Consider the following 18,587-nt stretch of genomic DNA (forward strand, 5'->3'; position numbering starts at 1 on the left):
CGTGCAGACTGGAAAATGGGCCTAGAAGGGGGTGAGAGGTTTATTAGGGCCACAGCTAGTTAACAGCAAAGCAGAAACCTAATCCCAGTTCCCTGACCCCCTTCCGGCTCCCCATCGCTTTCGTGGGTGTCCTCAGCCGTCCCCTTGCCAATCAGATTAGAAACTCCCCCCTCATCCCACAGTGCCCATGACACTGGGAAGACTCCCCCAGTTACCAACGGAACGATATTTTCAGTGAGCTCGGGTCTTGGCTTTTTGCCATTTAGGAAAGGGGAGGAAGCGGGGTGGAAACGCTGGCTCCCTGGGAGTAATTAAAGGTTAAATGTAGTTTTAGGCGTTGCCCAGGCCTGGGTGATCCCGCGATCGGAGAGTTCCAGCCCTTTGCATTCCAATACAGCTACTTCACGGCTGGCACCTCAGGCCGCGGAGGCGGGGCCGTAGCGCACGGCCAGGTGGGCGGGGGCGGGGCTGCGGCGCCGGGCGTTCGAACGGCGCGGCGGAGCTGCACGTTCCGGCCCCGGGGCGTGGCCTCGCACAGGTGCGCCGAGCGGCTTGGGTTTCACTGAAACTTATCCAGCTCCTGGAAGGCGCGCGCAGAGGCTCCAATTAGGGGCAGGTGAGAGGGTGGCTTTCTCTCCGCTCGGCGAGTGGGACTCTGAGTTTCGAATCGGTGGCGGCAAACTCTCCGTCCTCCCGGCGTCGGGGCTGCTGGAAGGATGAGAAGCTTGAGCGCGGCGTGGCTGCTGGGGGTCGCCATCCTGCTGGCGGCCTCTGCCTCCTGCAATCGCACTGTCCTAGGTGAGACACTTGGTTAAGGAGGGCTGGTGCCGCTAACGAGCGGGTGGTGGGCAGGCGGTGGAAGCAGGGCAGGCGGTGGAAGCAGGGCAGGTGCGCGAAAGGTGCTCTGCAGCGCCCCCCACCACTTCTCCGTATCCCACAGCTTCCTCTCGGCTGATTTGACGGGGGAATCCCTGCGCCAGGGGAGCAGCCAGCTGGGACAATCGCGAAAGGCTGTAGTCTGCGGAGGGGAAAGGAAGGGGAAGGAGTGCTCGTATCTACAGACTACCCAGAGGGCTTAGCCTCTCCGCCCCCAGGGTTTTCTTTGCAAACGCAAGTCATTAAGGTGCATTTCGCATACTCTTGAGACTCCGGGCTGGTGCTGCGGGACCCGCGGAGGAAGCGAGTTGACGGCTCAGGGAGGTGGAGTAGGTGGGAGCTCGGGGCCTGGGAACTTTCTCCCTCGCTTTTCGGAGCCAGCTCTTTGGGGTCGGCCCACAGCTCCTCTGGCACAGTGGATGGCCCGAGCATGGAAGTCAGAGCCGGACTCTGCTGGTTTCTCGAGGTGACTAGTGCTCATTGAGTTTTAGGCCAATTGAGCAGATTAACAAATGAAACCTCTTGGACCTTGCCTTACATTCGACCAAGTGACTTTACGGCCCTGGGTTTCCCGATACTTCGGTGCCACATTGTGCGCCACGGCCGGATGCGCCGGGTGTGCTGCCCTAGGTGTTCTGCGACGGGTGTGCTCGAACTTGTCCGGCTGGGGGTGGAATCTCCCGGGCTGAGCAGGCTTCTGAGGGCGTGGGCGCTGTCTGGCCTGGTATCGCCCAACTGTGATGCTAACGGACGCCCCACTGTTTGTGGTAGCCAGGGTTGCCTTAAAAGGGAGTTTTGAACTTCCCTGCGAAATTTGCAGACCTGTTGTAAAAGGCAGTTTCTCACTTTTATCCTCTTCATAAATACATTGTAATAGAGCAGATCATTGTGGATTTGAATTAGATTGTAGAATGTGATTCTTTTCCTTCCGGAGTTACAGAAAAGGGGTGTTATAGTGGATGCTTGAAAACTGCACCACTGGTACACTTTATTGTCAGCTTCAGAATAAAGGCATTTATTTATTTCCAGGAAGTACTGAAACTGTGATGAACACATGTCCGTTTCTCTTTGTCTTTTAAAGTCATAAACTTAAGATTTAGGAACGAAGCTTAGTATGCGCAAACATTTTTAAAAAAATATGTGGATGTTGATGATTCATATGGTTCCTACAGGAAGCTTGCCCGAGTGTTTGGCTTGTTCTTGTTTACAAAGTGAGGGGCTGGGGGGATTCCCGGAGTATAATGTGGACCTAATTTAACAACAAAATCAAGATACTTGTTAACCAGAACTATTTAATATTGCACTTTGTTTTTTTCTTTGTTGTTGTTGTTTGTTTTTCTCCTCCACATACTTTTATTCTTTTGCAGGGTAACTTTCCTAAAGGGTCAGCTAAGTAACAGAGACTTGAGGCAGATGGAGCTTTCCTCCTAGCTTGAAACTAAATTGATTTTGAACAAGAAATAAGGCATCACCAGTGTTTCTGCCCCTGAGTGCTGTCTGTTCACCTCCTTGATTTTGACCCTCTTGTGTGCTCCTCAGTTGGCTGCAGGACAGATAGTTGGTTTGATTTTTCTTCCCAAAGGCCTTACCCACATAAGACTGCTTTGTGGAAGGGAACTCAGCCTAGAGCACATCCTTCTCATTTTACAGATGGGGCCCACTGAACTGGGGGGAGTGGCAAGGAAAACAGTCCGCCAGGCCCCTGCTTTCTTTCCTGTCACAACAGTCATTGATAGTTATTTGTGTAAATATGTTTAATCTTTGCCCCACTGGATCATATACTCCAGGAGGCCAGGGACCCTAGTGGTACCTCCGTTGCCACGGTCCAGCACAGTCTCATTCCCTACAGGACCTCAATAAATAGTGAAGAACTAAGTGAAGTGAGTTGCCCAGAGTGACCTGGTGATGGCAGTTGGGCATTTAAGTTGGCTTCTCTCAGGCATTTCTTTCTTCCCACTTTTGTCACAGACCTGGTAAGTCCTGATAAGCTCGTCATTCCCGTTTTCCTCCTGGAGACGGAAACTCGTGTTCTCTTTGTAATTGGTTTTTAGTTATACAAGTCACATGTGATCATTGGAGGGGAAAAATGAACCCGAAAAAAGGGGGTGATGTTAATTAAAACGCCCTCAGTACCCAAAGTACTGCTAACATTTTGGTTTCTAGTCTTTCCCATGCTTTCAGGCAGAATGCATAAAGATGTATTCACAAATACAGAAATGTTTTGTACAAGTATGTGTTTATATAAACATCAGTAGCATGTCCGTAAATATAAAACATTTTTAATGACTCTAAAATGTTAGCAGATGATGTAATGTTTAATTGGCCCTCTGTTGATGGACACGTGGGATATTTCCAGTGTTTTGTAATAAGAGAGAACACTGTAATGAACCTGAAGATGGGACTTTAAATTTGTGTTTGGTGCCCTCGCTGGCCCCGTAGTTACTAATTAACCTTGATGGGTGATTCTTTAGTGAAGTCTGTGTTTGACTTTCGTAGGGTTTTATTAGGTGGGCAGGTGTTGAGAGGGAAACAGTTCCTCCTCAGAGAACACATGAAAATGGCCTAAAATGTACCTAGGGAGGGATGCCGGCAATTGGAGCTTTTTATTTTTCAATCTGTGCTCCCAAAGGTCGAGAGCAGAAGAAATCTGGGGTGAGGGGATAAAGGGCACAAGAGGAGAGTTAACTCAGATACAGTAGCTGCTCTGGACTTGGTTTGGTAGGGAGGGTGGGCCCCAGAACGATGCTTAATATAACAAAGAACAAGTAGTGTTTTTAAAGTTAAAAATTTTACTTCCATTTTTTTAACCCGAAAATTGTACAAATCAGAAGGGTTAAAAAAACTGAACAGCCCCTGTTCTCTCCTCTCTCAACAGACTTCTCTGTGCACAAATACATATATTTCATAACAATAGAAGGCTAATACTATAAATTCTGTCCTGCAATTTTTTTTTAACCTGGTAGATCTATTCATGGTCAGTATGGAAAAATCGGTCCATACTTTCATAGGGAAAATATTACTCGTTGTATAAATGCCATAAGTTATCGAACAAGCCTTTTTTGTTTTTTGGTGGACATTGAGACTAGCATTTTTGTGTTAGGATGATAAATAATATTCTAGTAAATATTCTTGTAATACAGTATTTTTGTGCTAGCAATATTTATTCCTAGCAATAAAATGATGGACCATAGGGCAAGCACACTTAAAATTTTGATGTTTTGCCAAAATGCTCTCCAAATAGATTGTACCAATTTACAGTTCTTTGAAAATGCAATCGGAACAATATAGAGACGTGTGACATAAAAAAAAGTAAGTTCTCCCCTCTCCAGAGGTGTTTATAGTTTAGTGGGTATTTTTCTAGACCTCAGATTTGCAAACAAATTATAATTTTATTATTAGTAATGGAAGCATATTATTCTGCCAACTGCTTTTTTCAAGTGGCAGTATATTGTGGCTGTCTTTCCATTTCAATATTTATTGGATAGTGTAGTGTCTACTACTAATGCTAGAGACTGTGCTGGGGATATGCTAAGTTAGGAATGGGGGCTGAGGAACATTGCTCATTTCCTGTTTGTTTGTAATTGGGGTGGGGGCTGCTGCCTTGAGCATCTGTGGGTTTGTATTCTTGCATACTTGGGCAAGTATTGTTGATTATAGCCCCCAAATGGGGGTGCTTTTGTAGCCAGATACTTTATATGTGCTTAAATTTCATATGTACATTAAATTTCTTCACTCTAAACTAGACATGATTTTATCTGGCTTATTGAGTTGGGAACTGGGGTAGCATCAGTTCCAGACAAGTTCTGTGAGTTTTGGTGAGTGGTGCAGCACACCGGATGAGGTAAAAGTCTATGTACTGAGCAGAAAGGGCTTCAGGAACCTTTCGGCAGCATCTCGACATTTACCAGTGTTATAACAAGCAGCGTGCTGGTTGTGCGCTCTGGGACTGGTACAGTGAACAACACAGCTGATATGAATGGTATTTTAAATTGAGCCCATTCAAGGTTGGGTGTTGGAATATTTTCACGAAATTTTTCTTTCTCTCTTTGAATCCTTGCCCATCTTTCTTTTTTTAGTATGTCTGGCTCTTCTCCTCTTTTTATTATAGTATTGTTACCTAAAACAGATTTGGATGCCTCTCTACATGAACCTTCCTGAGCTGGTATGTGTTTGTTTTTATGGAAAACTTTAGACCTAAGAGAACAGACTATTATAAGGACTCCCTCGAAGCCCTCACTCAGCTTTAATAGTTGTGCCCTAGCCTATTTCCTGCCCTTTGTCCTGTGTTCATTTTTAACTGCTTTATTTACATATAATTTGCATACCAAACAATTCACCTATTTAAAGTCTACCAGTCAATCATTTTTATAATATTCACAGAGTTATCTATTCAGCGCCAAAATCAACTTTAGAATATTTTTATTACCCCATAAGAACACCCCACCCCTTAGCCGTCACCTCCCAATTGCCCCATTCCCCAGCTCCTGGCAACCACTCATCTACTTTTTGTCTATGGATCTGCCTATTCAGGACATTTGTTATAAATGGAATCATACAGTACATATTCCTTTGTGACTGGCTTCTTTCAGAAGCATAATCATTTCAAGGTTCATCCATGTTGCGGCATGTGTCAGTACTTCATTTCCTTTTATTGCTAAATAACCAATTGTATGCCTAAACCACATTTTATTTATCCATGCATCAGTTGGTAGACATTTGAGTTATTTCTACTTTGGGGCTCTTATGGATAATGCTGCTATGAACATTCCTGTACAGGTACTGTGGGCACATGTTTCCCTTTCTTCTGAGTATGTACTTCGGAGTAGGAATTGCTGAGTCATACGGCCACTCTGTGGTGAGCCATCTAAGGAACTTCCAGATTGTGCCCCACAGTGACTGTACCACTTTACATCCCCCCAACAGTGTCGGAGGGGTCCAGTCTTGAAATAAATCCAGATATAATTTCATCTTAAAATATTTCAGGATGTATTCATAAAAGTTGGTTATTTCTTTTTCAAACAACCACATAATAACCACTGACAAAAATTGTGTAAAACAATCAAATAGTGTTCAAATTTCTAATTGTCTCATAAATGTCATCAATTGTATTTTAATAGTTTATTTGAATCAGCATCCAAATAGGGTCCACATATTAAGTTTGATACTGTCTTTTTTATTGTTATTCAAAATTATTTAATTTCAAGGCTGGATAATCAAAAAACAAGTTTCAGAGCTAGGAAATAATATACTGGTTAACAGGTTATGACACTAGGGTAGTGAAATGATTAAATAGAAATGGCTTGAATCTTATGGATGCATTAATCTAGATTTGATACTGGTTCAGAAATTTATTTATAGAATTAAAAATATAATCCATCTTAGTATTTGTTTTCTTTCCATGTCCACAAAATGAAGAGCTTTTCCTGATCATCAGTTTTTCATACAACAGACAAGTAAATCTCATCTAGCCCTAGAAAGGGAAAAACATGAACTTTACAAGACTATCAACATCAAAAGAATTTAAAAATAATGATATCATCTTTTAAATCTTTTAATCTGCAAGTCCCACCTCCACAGCTCTTTATTATTTTATTCTTTGCCTTCTAATTTATATCTTGAAGAAATGAGGTCCTTGTCTTGCAGCAATTTCTACAGCCTGGATTTTGCTGACTACATTCTTGTGTTATTTAACATGTCCTGTTGTCCCCTTTATTTCAATCAATTTGACAGTTGGATTGAGAAGCTTGTTGAGATTCGAGTTTGTTTTTTGCAAGGTAACTTCACAGGTGCTTCTTCTCCTAGGAGGCAAATAAAGTCTGGTTATCTATTTTTTTTTTTTAATGGAGGTATTGGGCATCGAACCCAGGACCTCGTGTATACTGAGCATGCCCTCTACCACTGAGCTATACCCACCCCTCTGGTTATCATTTTTGTCATGTGAGTCACTATGGACAATGAATGCTTACATTTTCTTCCCTTTCATAGAGCAAGTTATGTAACTTTTTTTTTGGTACTAAGGGAAAAAGCGTTAATTAGAAATTAGAAAATGTTGGTGCCTCCTTTCTGCAGAAATGCAGCCTAATTCATTGCTTTGATCTCTGGTAGGCTATTTCTGGGGCAGATGTCCCAGCCCTTTGAATGGATGAGTCCTCAGAACACGGGTCCAGTGTCCAGTCTCTCTGGAGAGCTGGTGAACGCTTTTCAGACCAATGGAGAATTTATAGGATTCTCTCACACTTCTGAAAGCTTTCCAGAATGTGTTACTATTAATACAAATAAATGTATAAGTTATTGGAGGAGGGGCTGATTCCAAGAGGGGAGTTTTTAAATGGTAAAATTGGACATTTAATATTTTCTGTTGACGAACATAAGTATGTCTATGCATGGCTGGGACATTGTGCTGTGCACTGGAAATTGACACATTGTAACTGACTGTACTTCAATTAAAAAAAAAATTTCCATTTGAGAACACATGTGTGGAATCCACCGCACAGGTTAGGTCAATCTCAGTGGACTCTAGCGTGTAACCTCAGGTCAGGGCCGCAGAGATGGGCAGTGGGATACAGAGGTTAGAACTGGGGATTCTGGAAATGGGCTGCCTGGGCGTGAATCCTGACTCTCCTACCTAGCAACTCTTCAACCTTGGGAAAGTTACTCAACTTTTTTGTGCTTCGTTTTGTGCATCTAGAAAATGAGGCTCTTAATAGTGCCTGCTCATCAGGTTGCTGTGAAGGTGAAGTAAGTTAATACATGCAGTGTTGAAATCAATGCAGGACACATGAGATGAGCCCTTATTAAGCGTTGGTGCTTGTGTATTAAGGTGGTCTTATTTTGTAGAGCGGTCCTCCTGCAGTCCCCTGCTGCTGTCTGTGTGTGGTTTGGGCACTAACTGGGCCAGGCTAGAGCTCTAAAGAAAGGATCAGGAGCGCGGGGCATAGTGATTCTCCCTCATGTCCCTCTTCAGTGTGGCTCACTGAGATTTTCCATCCATCCCAGGTGTGCTGAACACCTGGTGTGGGTCCAGGGTGAGGCCAGGGGCTGTGGGGATGCTAAAGGAATTATGACAGCCCTAGAATTAAAGAATCCTATACTCTCATGCAGGGGCTTTGCTATTTTGATTTCCAGAGCGAGTTCCACAGATATTTCATGTCTATAGATATGTTGTTACTGTTCCCTTGGGGATCAAAATAGGTCACTCTGCTTAGTGGCTTTGAAAAACATGTTAAGTGGGTCATGAAGTCAATGTAGAAGGTGTTGACTGGCTTTTTATAGAATGGAGTGGAAGACAATGGAAAGTCTTAATGTGTACCCTGCATAATAAGGGTAATTACGATTTTGTGAAACTTTTCCCGTTATGGTTATATGTACTGGAACTGGGTTACCATACAGAATATATTTCTTACCATGCGTTATAGCCAAGTTTTGACGAACACGGTCATATGTGGGAATGTTATTTTATTTTTTTAATTTAAAATAATGTATGCTCTTGTAAAACAATTATAAAAGAAACTGGGACGAGATGGGTCTGTCCTAAGTGTTTTAACTCGGGGGGCTGCCAGAACAAGTGGCCACAAGCTGCTGTTTTCAGACAGTAGGAGTTTATTCTCTCACGGTTCTGGAGATCAGACGTCTGAAATCAAGGTGCGGGCACATCTGAAGGCTCTGGGGGAGAATCCGTCCTTTGCCTCCTCCAGCTTCTGGTGGCTGTTGGCATTTCTCGGCATTCCCTGGCTTGTTCCTTGGTGTTACTCCAGTCTCTGCCTCCATTTTCACATTGCTTTCTCCTTTCTGTCTTTTCCTTCTCTCTTAAATCTCCCTCTGCCTTTCTCTTATAAAGACACTTGTCACTGGATTTAGGGCCCACCTGGATAATCCAGGGTGATCACTTCATCTCAAGATCCTTATAACATCTAGAAAAACCTTTTTTCTAAATAAGGTCAATGATCACAGATTCTAGGGGGTTGGATTTGGGGGGCTACCCATTCCACTACATGAAAAGTGAAGTATTGATCTGCACACCCTGTCATCCTCTACCCACAGTAACCACTGTTAATTTTTTTTTTTAATGGAGATACAGGGGAGTGAACCCAGGACCTCATGCATGCGAAGTACATGCTCTACCACTGAGCTATTACCCTTCCCCTCACTGTTAATTCTTAATAGGGAAGCCTTCATAGTAATGAATCATCTTGCTGAACATGGGTGCAAAGGTGGAAGAGGAAAAAATGATAACTCAGCGTACAAATTATCAGATATACTCGTGAGCAGGTTTAACCTCCTCCCTGGATACTGTGAGGCCGTGGTGAAGGGCTACTGTTCCCCTAGATTAAACTAAGTTCCTGCCGTGTCCTCAGATTGTCCCTCCATTTTCCTCTGCTGGTCCACGAGCACTTGGCTGGGGCAGGAGGGGGCTATGCCACACTTTTGTGGTTTGTAAATTTGCATTCATGATACAGGGATGAGAGTAGAAGTTGTTAAAGCTTACCTGTTACTTGCTTGAAAGTCAGAATACAACTTTGTCTGAACACAGATAGTGTACCCACTGTTAGTGACCTGGAGGCCAGAAGGCTGGCCTGCCAGCTGGCAGTCGTGGGGAGGTCTCCATGGAGCCCACACAGGAGTGGCGCATCCCTGCCCATGGAGGCTGTCCTTGTGGCTGGAGAGGGATTATCTCTTGTTCTCCTGGGAATCTCACTGGTTGGACTTTGGGCTCAGGAATAGATCCTGTCTTGCGGCCAGAGAAACACAGATGGCCATTAGAAGAACAGTTAAGAACTCATGAGTGTGGACAGCTTGTAAAAAGAAGTGGAAATACTGTCAGTTTTTTTGAGATGCATAGAAATCAATGTTATATTCCAGATATATTTGACAGCCCTCCAATTAAAAAAAATACTGGTTGTAAAGAAAAAAATAAAAGAAGAAAATAACATACTTTCATTTGTACAAACCAGCATTCCTGCTGATTTCTGTAATGACCCTTGTCTGCCTTGCCTTTCTCATACAGGAACCAGTAGACCCTCTAAAGGAAGAAGTCTCATTGGTAAGGCTGATAGCCCACCTCACATCTCAGGGAAAGGAGTGACGGTGGTACCTGGCTTCTCCGTGGATGAGTTTTCTACCTCCGTCCTCACTGGCAAACTGACCACTGTCTTTCTCCCCATTGTCTACACGATCGTATTTGTGGTCGGTTTGCCAAGTAATGGCATGGCCCTGTGGGTCTTTCTTTTCCGAACAAAGAAGAAGCACCCCGCTGTGATTTACATGGCCAATCTGGCCTTGGCAGACCTCCTCTCTGTTATCTGGTTCCCTCTGAAGATCGCCTACCACATACATGGCAACAACTGGATTTACGGGGAATCTCTTTGCAAGGTCCTCATTGGCTTTTTCTATGGCAACATGTACTGTTCCATCCTCTTCATGACCTGCCTCAGCGTACAGAGGTACTGGGTCATCGTGAACCCCATGGTGCACCCCAGGAAGAAGGCAAACATTGCCATCGGTGTCTCTCTGGGAATATGGCTCCTGATCCTGCTGGTGACCATCCCCTTGTACGTGGTGAAGCAGACCATCAACATCCCCGCCCTTAACATCACCACCTGTCATGATGTTCTGCCTGAGGAGGTGTTGGTGGGGGACATGTTCAATTACTTCCTCTCTTTGGCCATTGGAGTCTTTCTGTTCCCCGCCTTCCTCACAGCCTCTGCTTATGTGCTGATGATCAGGACACTCCGGTCTTCCACCATGGATGAAAACTCGGGAAAGAAGAGGCAGAGGGCCATCAAGCTCATCATCACTGTCCTGGCCATGTACCTCATCTGTTTCACTCCCAGCAACCTTCTGCTCGTGGTGCACTACTTCCTGATTAAAAACTGGGGCCAGAGCCATGTCTACGCCCTGTACATCGTCGCCCTCTGCCTCTCCACCCTCAACAGCTGCATTGACCCTTTTGTCTATTACTTCGTTTCACAAGACTTCAGGGATCATGCAAAGAATGCCCTTCTTTGCAGGAGTGTCCGTACCGTAAAGCGGATGCAAGTATCCATCACATCAAAGAAATTCTCTAGGAAATCCAGCTCTTACTCTTCAAGTTCAACAAGTGTTAAAACCTCCTATTGAGTTTTCCAGGTCTTCCAACGGAAGTTGTGCTGGAGGATTTGGAGCCTGCTCAACGTTACAGGGATGTTAATGGTGTTCTCTAACCAGAGGTCTCAACACATACCATGTATTTGCAGTGCCTCTCAGGATTGCTGGGAGCTTCCCTGTTTGCATAAGGAAAGTGCCCCAAATTAACAGAGAAGTCAGTTTCAGAATTCCTCTACTCAGGTGCTCCCAGAAGTGAAACTGACAGAAGCAGACTTTTCAGAAGGAAAAGACAGAAACTCAGTGATTTACAAAAACTAGTCTTGGCATGAAGACTAAGTTCTTAGCTGAAACTACATTTCTTTTACATCTGGGGTCAGTCACAGCCTTGTTAGAGCTTAAGGGCCCTCAGAGATGATCAGTCCAATTGACTGGCTTTATAATGAGGATACTAGAGAGCTGAGGGAGAGGTCCAGAATCAGGTGTCCAACCACTGGTAGCCAGTTAGGACTGGACAGTAGAATCTGAATGGTCTCTGGGGTTCTTGTACCACCTCATCAAAATCGTTGTGGATCTTGTTTAAAAATGCAGATTCATCAGACTCAGGAATGTGAGCTCGGAGTCTGGGAACAGGGTCTAGGAACCTGCATTTTAATGAGCCTTGTGCACACCAGAGTTTGGGAACCACTGGTCTAAGTACTGCTCTTCCACTTAATAAGGGGCCATGGTATTTTTTGAAAAGAAAAGCAAGCAGAATGCTGTGTGTCTCTTTTATGTTTAGCTTATAATGAAGCTTGTCTTACTGGGACTTTCAATTATTTCTTTATCAGCCCTTTTGTATGCATTATTATCACTTCAAGGAAAATACAATGAGGATTTTAAACATGGAACAATTAATTTCATGTAATTTTTTACTGACTTCAGTGAAATCTTCAGGCTGTCTGAGTAATTGACTCTTTCACAACTAAGAAGAGCATTTACCACTCGGTATTTTAAAAAATTATTGTTGGACTGTTTATTGTCAGCTTTATTGACTCGCTATCAAATACGAAATTACAAAGCCATGACTGGGTTTGAACCACATCTGCTTTGGAAAGGAACACTAAAATAGAGGTGATTTGCAATGTATTTGAAGAGGTACTTGACTCCAGGTTGACTTTATACAACTGTTGCATTTGTGACCTTTTAAAATAATTATTTTATTGTATGATTGATTTATAAATAACATGTCGCTTTTTTATGACTCATTTCTGACTTCGTGGGTTTTGCTTTTTTGTTTTTGTTTTTGAGGGAAGGAGAGAGAGAAGGGAAGCGATGGCATCACTCCCCTTCTAAGAAGGAATGATGTGATGTTCACACCTTATTTTTTACATAAATAGGTCCATGCTGTACACAGTGCTCTGCGATCACTGTTTTTCCTTTAACCACATTTTAGAATTCTTTCCATGCCTGCGTCTCTGGCTTGACCTCCATTTTTAAAGGCTGCAGACTATTTAATATTTTGGATGTACAGTGATGAATGTAGTCATTTTCCTACCTGTGGCTCCTAAAATTGTTTCTCTCTCTCTCTCTCTTTTGCTCCTATTAAAGGAGTGCTGCATTGAACATCTGTATGCAGACACCTCTGTATTTCTTTAGGATGAGTTCCTGGAAGTAGAAAGGCCAGGTCACAAGTTAGATGTAAGTTTCGGTAACACTGACCAAATTGCCTTCAGTAATTTATTCTTCTACCAAAAAGTACGTTTGCACCTATGTCCTGAAATGCTCTTCCACACCTGATCTATCAGTCTTTTGAAAAGGTACCAATGTGATTGGGCAAAAATTTCATTCTTGTTTTAATTTGTACTGAAGCTGCACAGCCTAGTGGCCAAGACTGCAGGCCCTGAGCTGCCAGGCAGGGCTGAATTCCAACTCCATCATTTCTCTGTTTTGGTCTCCTTAGGGAAGATGCTTCTCTTTGCCTCTTTTTCCTCATCTGTAAAATAAAGATTATACTATCTTTATAGAGTTATAAGGATTCAGTGTTTGGCACATACATGCACTCATAAATTTTTTGCAGCATTATTACTATTCTCTGACTGCTGATGAGATTTCAGTTCTGATCTGCCCACTTTCCCTCCAGTGCCAGATACACCCTGCCTTCCTTGCCTGCTGACTCTGCTTTCAGTCTCATAGCAGGCTTGTGGGGTTGTCTTTATTTTTCTTTTTGGGAGGGAAGCAAAAGATGGTGAACACAGGATCAAAGGGAACAGAAACAAATGGCTCACAGTGGCCTCACAAGGTGGTCTATGGGCTGATCCAGTAGAAAACTTTTTTTTTTTTGGTATTTGCCACTTTTTTTTTTTTTAATTGAAGTACAGTCAGTTACAATGTGTCAATTTCTGGTGTACAGCACAATGTCCCAGTCATGCATATACATACATATATTCATTTTCATATTCTTTTTCATTAAAGGTTATTATAAGATATTGAACATAGTTCCACATAGAAGAAACTTTTTAAAATCTATTTTTATTTATAGTGGCTAACAGTTGTAAATCTCAAACTCCCAAATTTATTCCTTCCCACCTGCTTTCCCTGGTAACCATAAGATTGTTTACTATGTCTGCGAGTCTGTTTCTGTTTCGTAGATGATTTCATAGTGTCCTTTCTTTTTCTTTTAGATTGCACATATGAGTGGTATCATATGCTATTTTTCTTTCTCTTTCTGGCTTACTTCACTTAGAATGACATTCTCCATGTCCATCCATGTTGCTTCAGATGGCATTATTTTAGTCTTTTTATGGCTGAGTAGTATTCCATTGTATAAATATACTACAACTTCTTTATCCAGTCATCTGTTGATGGACATTTAGGTTGCTTCCATGTCTTGACCATTGTATATAGTGCTGCTATGAACATTGGGATGCAGGTATCTTTTTGAATTAGAATATAGAATATATACCCAGAAATGGGATTGCTGGATCATATGGTAAGTCTATTTTTAGTTTTTTGAGGTATATCCATACTGTTTCCCATAACGGCTGCACCAAACTATATCCCCACCAGCAGTGTAGAAGGGTTCCCTTTTCTCCATACCCTCTCCAGCATTTATCATTTGTGGACTTTTGAATGATGGCCATTCTGACTGGTGTGAGGTGATACCTCATTATAGTTTTGATTTGCATTTCTCAATAATTAGTGATATTGAGCATTTTTTCATGTGCCTATTGGCCATTTGTATGTCTTCATTGTAGAATTGCTTATTTAGGTCTTCTGCCCATTTTTGGATTGGGTTGTTAGTTTTTTTATTATTAAGTTGTATGAGCTGTTTATATATTCTGGAAATTAAGCCTTTGTCAGCACATCATTTGCAAATATTTTCTCCCATTCTGTAGATTGTTATTTTGTTTTGCTTATGGCTTCTTTTGCTGTGCAAAAGCTTATGAGTTTAATTAGGTCCCATTTGTTAATTTTTGCTTTTATTTATTTATTTAAAAAAAATTGCTTTTATTTCTATTGCCTGGGTCGACTGCCCTAGGAGAACATTGCTAAGATTTATGACAGAAAATGTTTTGCCTATGTTATCTTCTAAGAGATTTATCATGTCTTGTCTTATATTTAAGTCTTAAAGCCATTTTGAGTTTATTTTTGTGTACGTGTGAGAGAGAGTTCGAACTTCATTGATTTACATGCTATCCAGTTTTCCCAAGACGACTTGCTGAAGAGACTGTCTTTCCTCCATTGTATATTCTTGCCTCCTTTGTTGAAGATTAATTGACCATAGGTCTGTGGGTTTATTTCTGGGCTCTCTATTCTGTTCCATTGATCCATATGTCTGTTTTTATGCCAATACCAAGCTATTTTGATTACTGTAGCGTTGTAGTATTGTCTGAAGTCTGGGAGGGTTATTCCTCCAGCTTCATTATTTTTCCTCAGTATTGCTTTGGCAATTCTGGGTCTTTTGTGCTTCCATATAAATTTTAGGATTGTTTAGTTCCGTGAAAAATGTCCTGGGTAATTTGGTAGGAATGGCATTAAATCTGTAGATTGCCTTGGGCAGTATGGTCATTTTAATGATATTGATTCTTCCAATCCAAGAGCTTGGGATATCTTTCCATTTCTTTAAGTCATCTTTAATTTCCTTAATCAGTGCTTTGTAGTTCTCCATGTATAAGTCTTTCACCTCCTTGGTCAGATTTATTCCTAAGTGTTTTATTGTTTTTGATGCAGTTTTAAAAGGGAATGTTTCCTTACTTTCTTTTCCTGCTAATTCATTGTTAGTGAAAAGAAATACAGCTGATTTTTTTTTTAATGAGGGGGAGGTAATTTAGTTTATTTATTGATTTCTGCTTGGAAGGGGTACTGGGGCTTGAACCCAGGATCTCTTGTGTGCTGAGCATGCGCTGTATCACTTGAGCTATTCTCTCCCCTCCTCCTTTTTTTTTAATCTTGTATCCTGCTAACTTGCTGAATTCTTTTATCAGCTTTAGTAGCTTCTGTGTGGAGCTTTTAGAGTTTTCTATATATAGTATCATGTCATCCACATATAGTGACAATTTTACCTCTTCTCTTCCAATTTGGATCCATTTTATTTCTTTTTCTTACCTGGTTGCTGTGGCTAAGACTTCCAAGACTATGTTGAATAGAAGTGGTGAGAGTGGGCATCCTTGTCTGGTTCCAGATTTTAGTGATAAGGCTCTCAGTTTTTCACCGTTGAGAATTATGGTGGCTGTAGGTTTGTCATAAATAGCTTTTATTATGTTGTGATATATTCCCTGTATACCCACTTTGGTAAGAGTCTTTATCATAAATGGGTGTTGAATTTTATCAGATGCTTTGTCTGCATCTATTGAGATGATCATGTGATTTCTATCCTTTTTCTTGTTAATGTGGTTTATCACATTGATTGATTTGCATATGTTGAATCATTTTTGTGTCCCTGGGATGAATACAACTTGATCATGGTGTATGATCTTTTTAAGTGCTGTTGGATTCTGTTTGCTAGTATTTTGTTGAGGATTTTTGCATCTATGTTCATTAACGATATTGGCCTGTGATTTTCTTTTTTTGGTAGTGTCTTTGTCAGGTTTTGGTATCAGGGTGATGGTGGCTTCATAGAATGAGTTTGGGAGTATTCCCTCCTTTTCAATCCTTTGGAAGAGTTTGGGAAGGATTGGTATGAGCTTTTTTTGTATGTTTGATAGAATTCCCCAGTGAAGCCATCTGGTCCTGGACTTTTGTTTGCAGGGAGGTTTTTTAATTGCTAATTCTATTTCATTTCTAGTGATCAGTCTCTTCAAGTGGTCTATGTCTTCTTGATTCAGTCTTGGTGGACTATATGTTTCCAGAAACTTGTCCATTTCTTCTAGGTTGTCCAGTTTGTTTCCTTATAGTTGTTTGCCACTTCTTTATCCGTCTTTTTCATAATATATGCTGATGGTTTAAAAAAATCAAACTAAATAAAAATACATAAAATAAAAAATGTACTCCTTTGCTATCCAGGCCCATTCTTATCTCTCAGAGGGAACTCATTTTCATCATAATGTGTTTATAGAAAATAATGTATGTCATACTTTTAAAATAAGAATATGTATGTGTATGTAAATACATATATGTGCATGTATATGTCAATTTCCAAATCAATTCATACTGATTGCCTCATTGTTTCCAGTGACCAGGTAGTATTCTATGCAGGGACGATCATAATGTAATCACCACCCTATTGAAGATGTTATTTTTCTTGGAACACGTTCACCAAGTCTGTGAACCTACATTAAGAAGTATAAGAGAAATGATTTGAGAAACAGAATTCTAAGAATGTTTGTTGGCTGAAGCAAATGCTTTCCACATCCTTTTTGTTTCTTTTACCTTTGAGGAGCAGCTCACAAAAGCCCTGGTCTGCCTGAATCAGACCAGCTCTGGCCTGGAGCGCGGAAGTGCCCTGGATGTGCTTGTCTGCTCCTGTCTTCCCTGTCTTACTGGGGTCTGATTTTTCTAAACTATCTGAAAATTTGAATGTGTTGCAGTCCACTGGCCCCATTGACTGAAAGAGGGTTCTCTCAGTTTGGAAGCGAATACAGACTTGCACCCACTGTGTGGGACACATGCTACACTGACTTGATTGGCGTAGTTTTACTGGGACTGCCCTGTACCCCTTTCAGTTGTTTGGAGTAGGAGTTCCAGAGGTAATTAATTTCCTGGTTATCAAGATTTCATAAATCCTGAGGCTATAACCTCATCAGTATGCATAGTTTAGTGATGACAACTTTTTTCCTGTAAATTTAACCCCTTGGAGGCCTTGAGAGGACTGGATTATATTACCAAGTCAGAAGTACAGTTCGTCATACTGTCCCCTGATCTCACTGATTAAAATCTTGGGTCTGTGCTGCAGAGTTTGGATGTTGTCTTAAAAAGCAGTTTCTGATTTCACATTTGTCAAAGGCATGTGTTCCCCCCCACCCCTAATTCTGAAGGAAGAAAAAAACCCCAAACCCTTGAGAAATCCAGTTCTCCATTTTATCCAAGACTTGGACCCACACTGAGATGGTGGTTCTGTTTAAATGTAAATAATTGGAGTCACTCACTTTGGAATTGTCTTTATGGAGGGAGAGTATGACGAATTCCGTGGTTTGGGTATGAGCTGCCTTTGCCTCTACCTGTTAGTCAATCTGTGGAATATTTGCCAGCATCTGTCTTTATTGGTGAGAAATTAGGCACAGCCAGAGTTACGGGCCGCCTCCTCCTGCAGAAACCACAGCCTGTGGGCTCCATCATCACCTCTCGTCAAGCCACTGGCACCCAGCAAGTGGGAGTGGTTCATTCTTTTATCCCACAGTTCTTGCAACACTGTTGCCTTATTAAGTGCAAATATTTAAATCAGGATTCCTTCTGTAGCAGCATTCTAGGGCTGGGGTTGATATTCTCAGTGAAATTAATGTGTTTTTAAAAAACACAAAAAAACAAAAACAAAAGCAAGCAACCAATCCTTCAAGTATTGGGGCTTCTGGAAAGCCTTTAAAGAAGAGCCTGTTCTAAAGCCAGGTCTTGAGACTGGGGGAAAGTCAAGGAAAACAAAGGGACAAGAAGACTTAGGAAGGGCCATTATTGTGGCGTATCTCTCTTAACACTGGTATGCTTAGCCCTTTAAGAAACAAACTTTTAAGAATTATAAAAGTAATAAGTGGTTCTTGTAAATAAATCTGAGAAGGTAAGAGCATGTGCTGAAAAGTGGACATATCCCTTCTCTACCTCCATGCCAGAACCCAGGTATTCCCTTTGTGAGTCCTTTCACGTATTTTCTGTGTAAGTATACGTACCTATATGCTTTTTTTTTTAAGTGAAAGAAGAGTTACCCTATGTATGCTGTATTTATTTAAAATCAACCCTCAAAACTTAATGGCTCAAAACAACAATAAACATTTACTAACTTGCACAGTTTCTGTGGGTCATGAATTTAGGAGCGGTTCAGCCAGGTGGTTCTGACTTGGCATCTCACGAGGCTGCAGTCATCTGAAGGCTTGACTGGGGCTGGGGGAAGCACTTTCAGTGTGGCTCTCCCACAGGGCTGTCAAGTTGGTGCTGGCTGATGGCAGAAGCCTCACTTCCTCTCCACAGCCCTGCTCAAGTGACCTCATAACACAAAGGTTGCT

General features: G+C 41.8%; 1 protein-coding gene across 1 annotated transcript; it reads left to right on the top strand.

The window, feature by feature from the left end:
- The first annotated feature begins 524 nt into the window (after positions 1-524).
- F2RL1 (F2R like trypsin receptor 1) lies at positions 525-18,368 on the top strand. Its single transcript, XM_010975019.3, has 2 exons — positions 525-798; positions 9,881-18,368. Exons 1-2 carry the CDS (start codon positions 717-719, stop codon positions 10,990-10,992), a joined length of 1,194 nt encoding a protein of 397 aa, XP_010973321.1. The 5' UTR covers positions 525-716; the 3' UTR covers positions 10,993-18,368.
- Positions 18,369-18,587: the final 219 nt, after the last annotated feature.

This window comes from Camelus dromedarius, chromosome 3 (assembly GCF_036321535.1).
Source record: "Camelus dromedarius isolate mCamDro1 chromosome 3, mCamDro1.pat, whole genome shotgun sequence".
In the NCBI taxonomy this organism is placed as follows: Eukaryota; Metazoa; Chordata; class Mammalia; order Artiodactyla; family Camelidae; genus Camelus; species Camelus dromedarius.

Excerpts from the sequence above, each read along its gene's own strand:
- F2RL1 (XM_010975019.3), top strand. The coding sequence starts at position 717 with ATGAGAAGCTTGAGCGCGGCGTGGCTGCTGGGGGTCGCCATCCTGCTG. Across the intron at positions 799-9,880 it reads CTGCAATCGCACTGTCCTAG|GAACCAGTAGACCCTCTAAA; the intron begins GTGAGACACTTG and ends TTTCTCATACAG.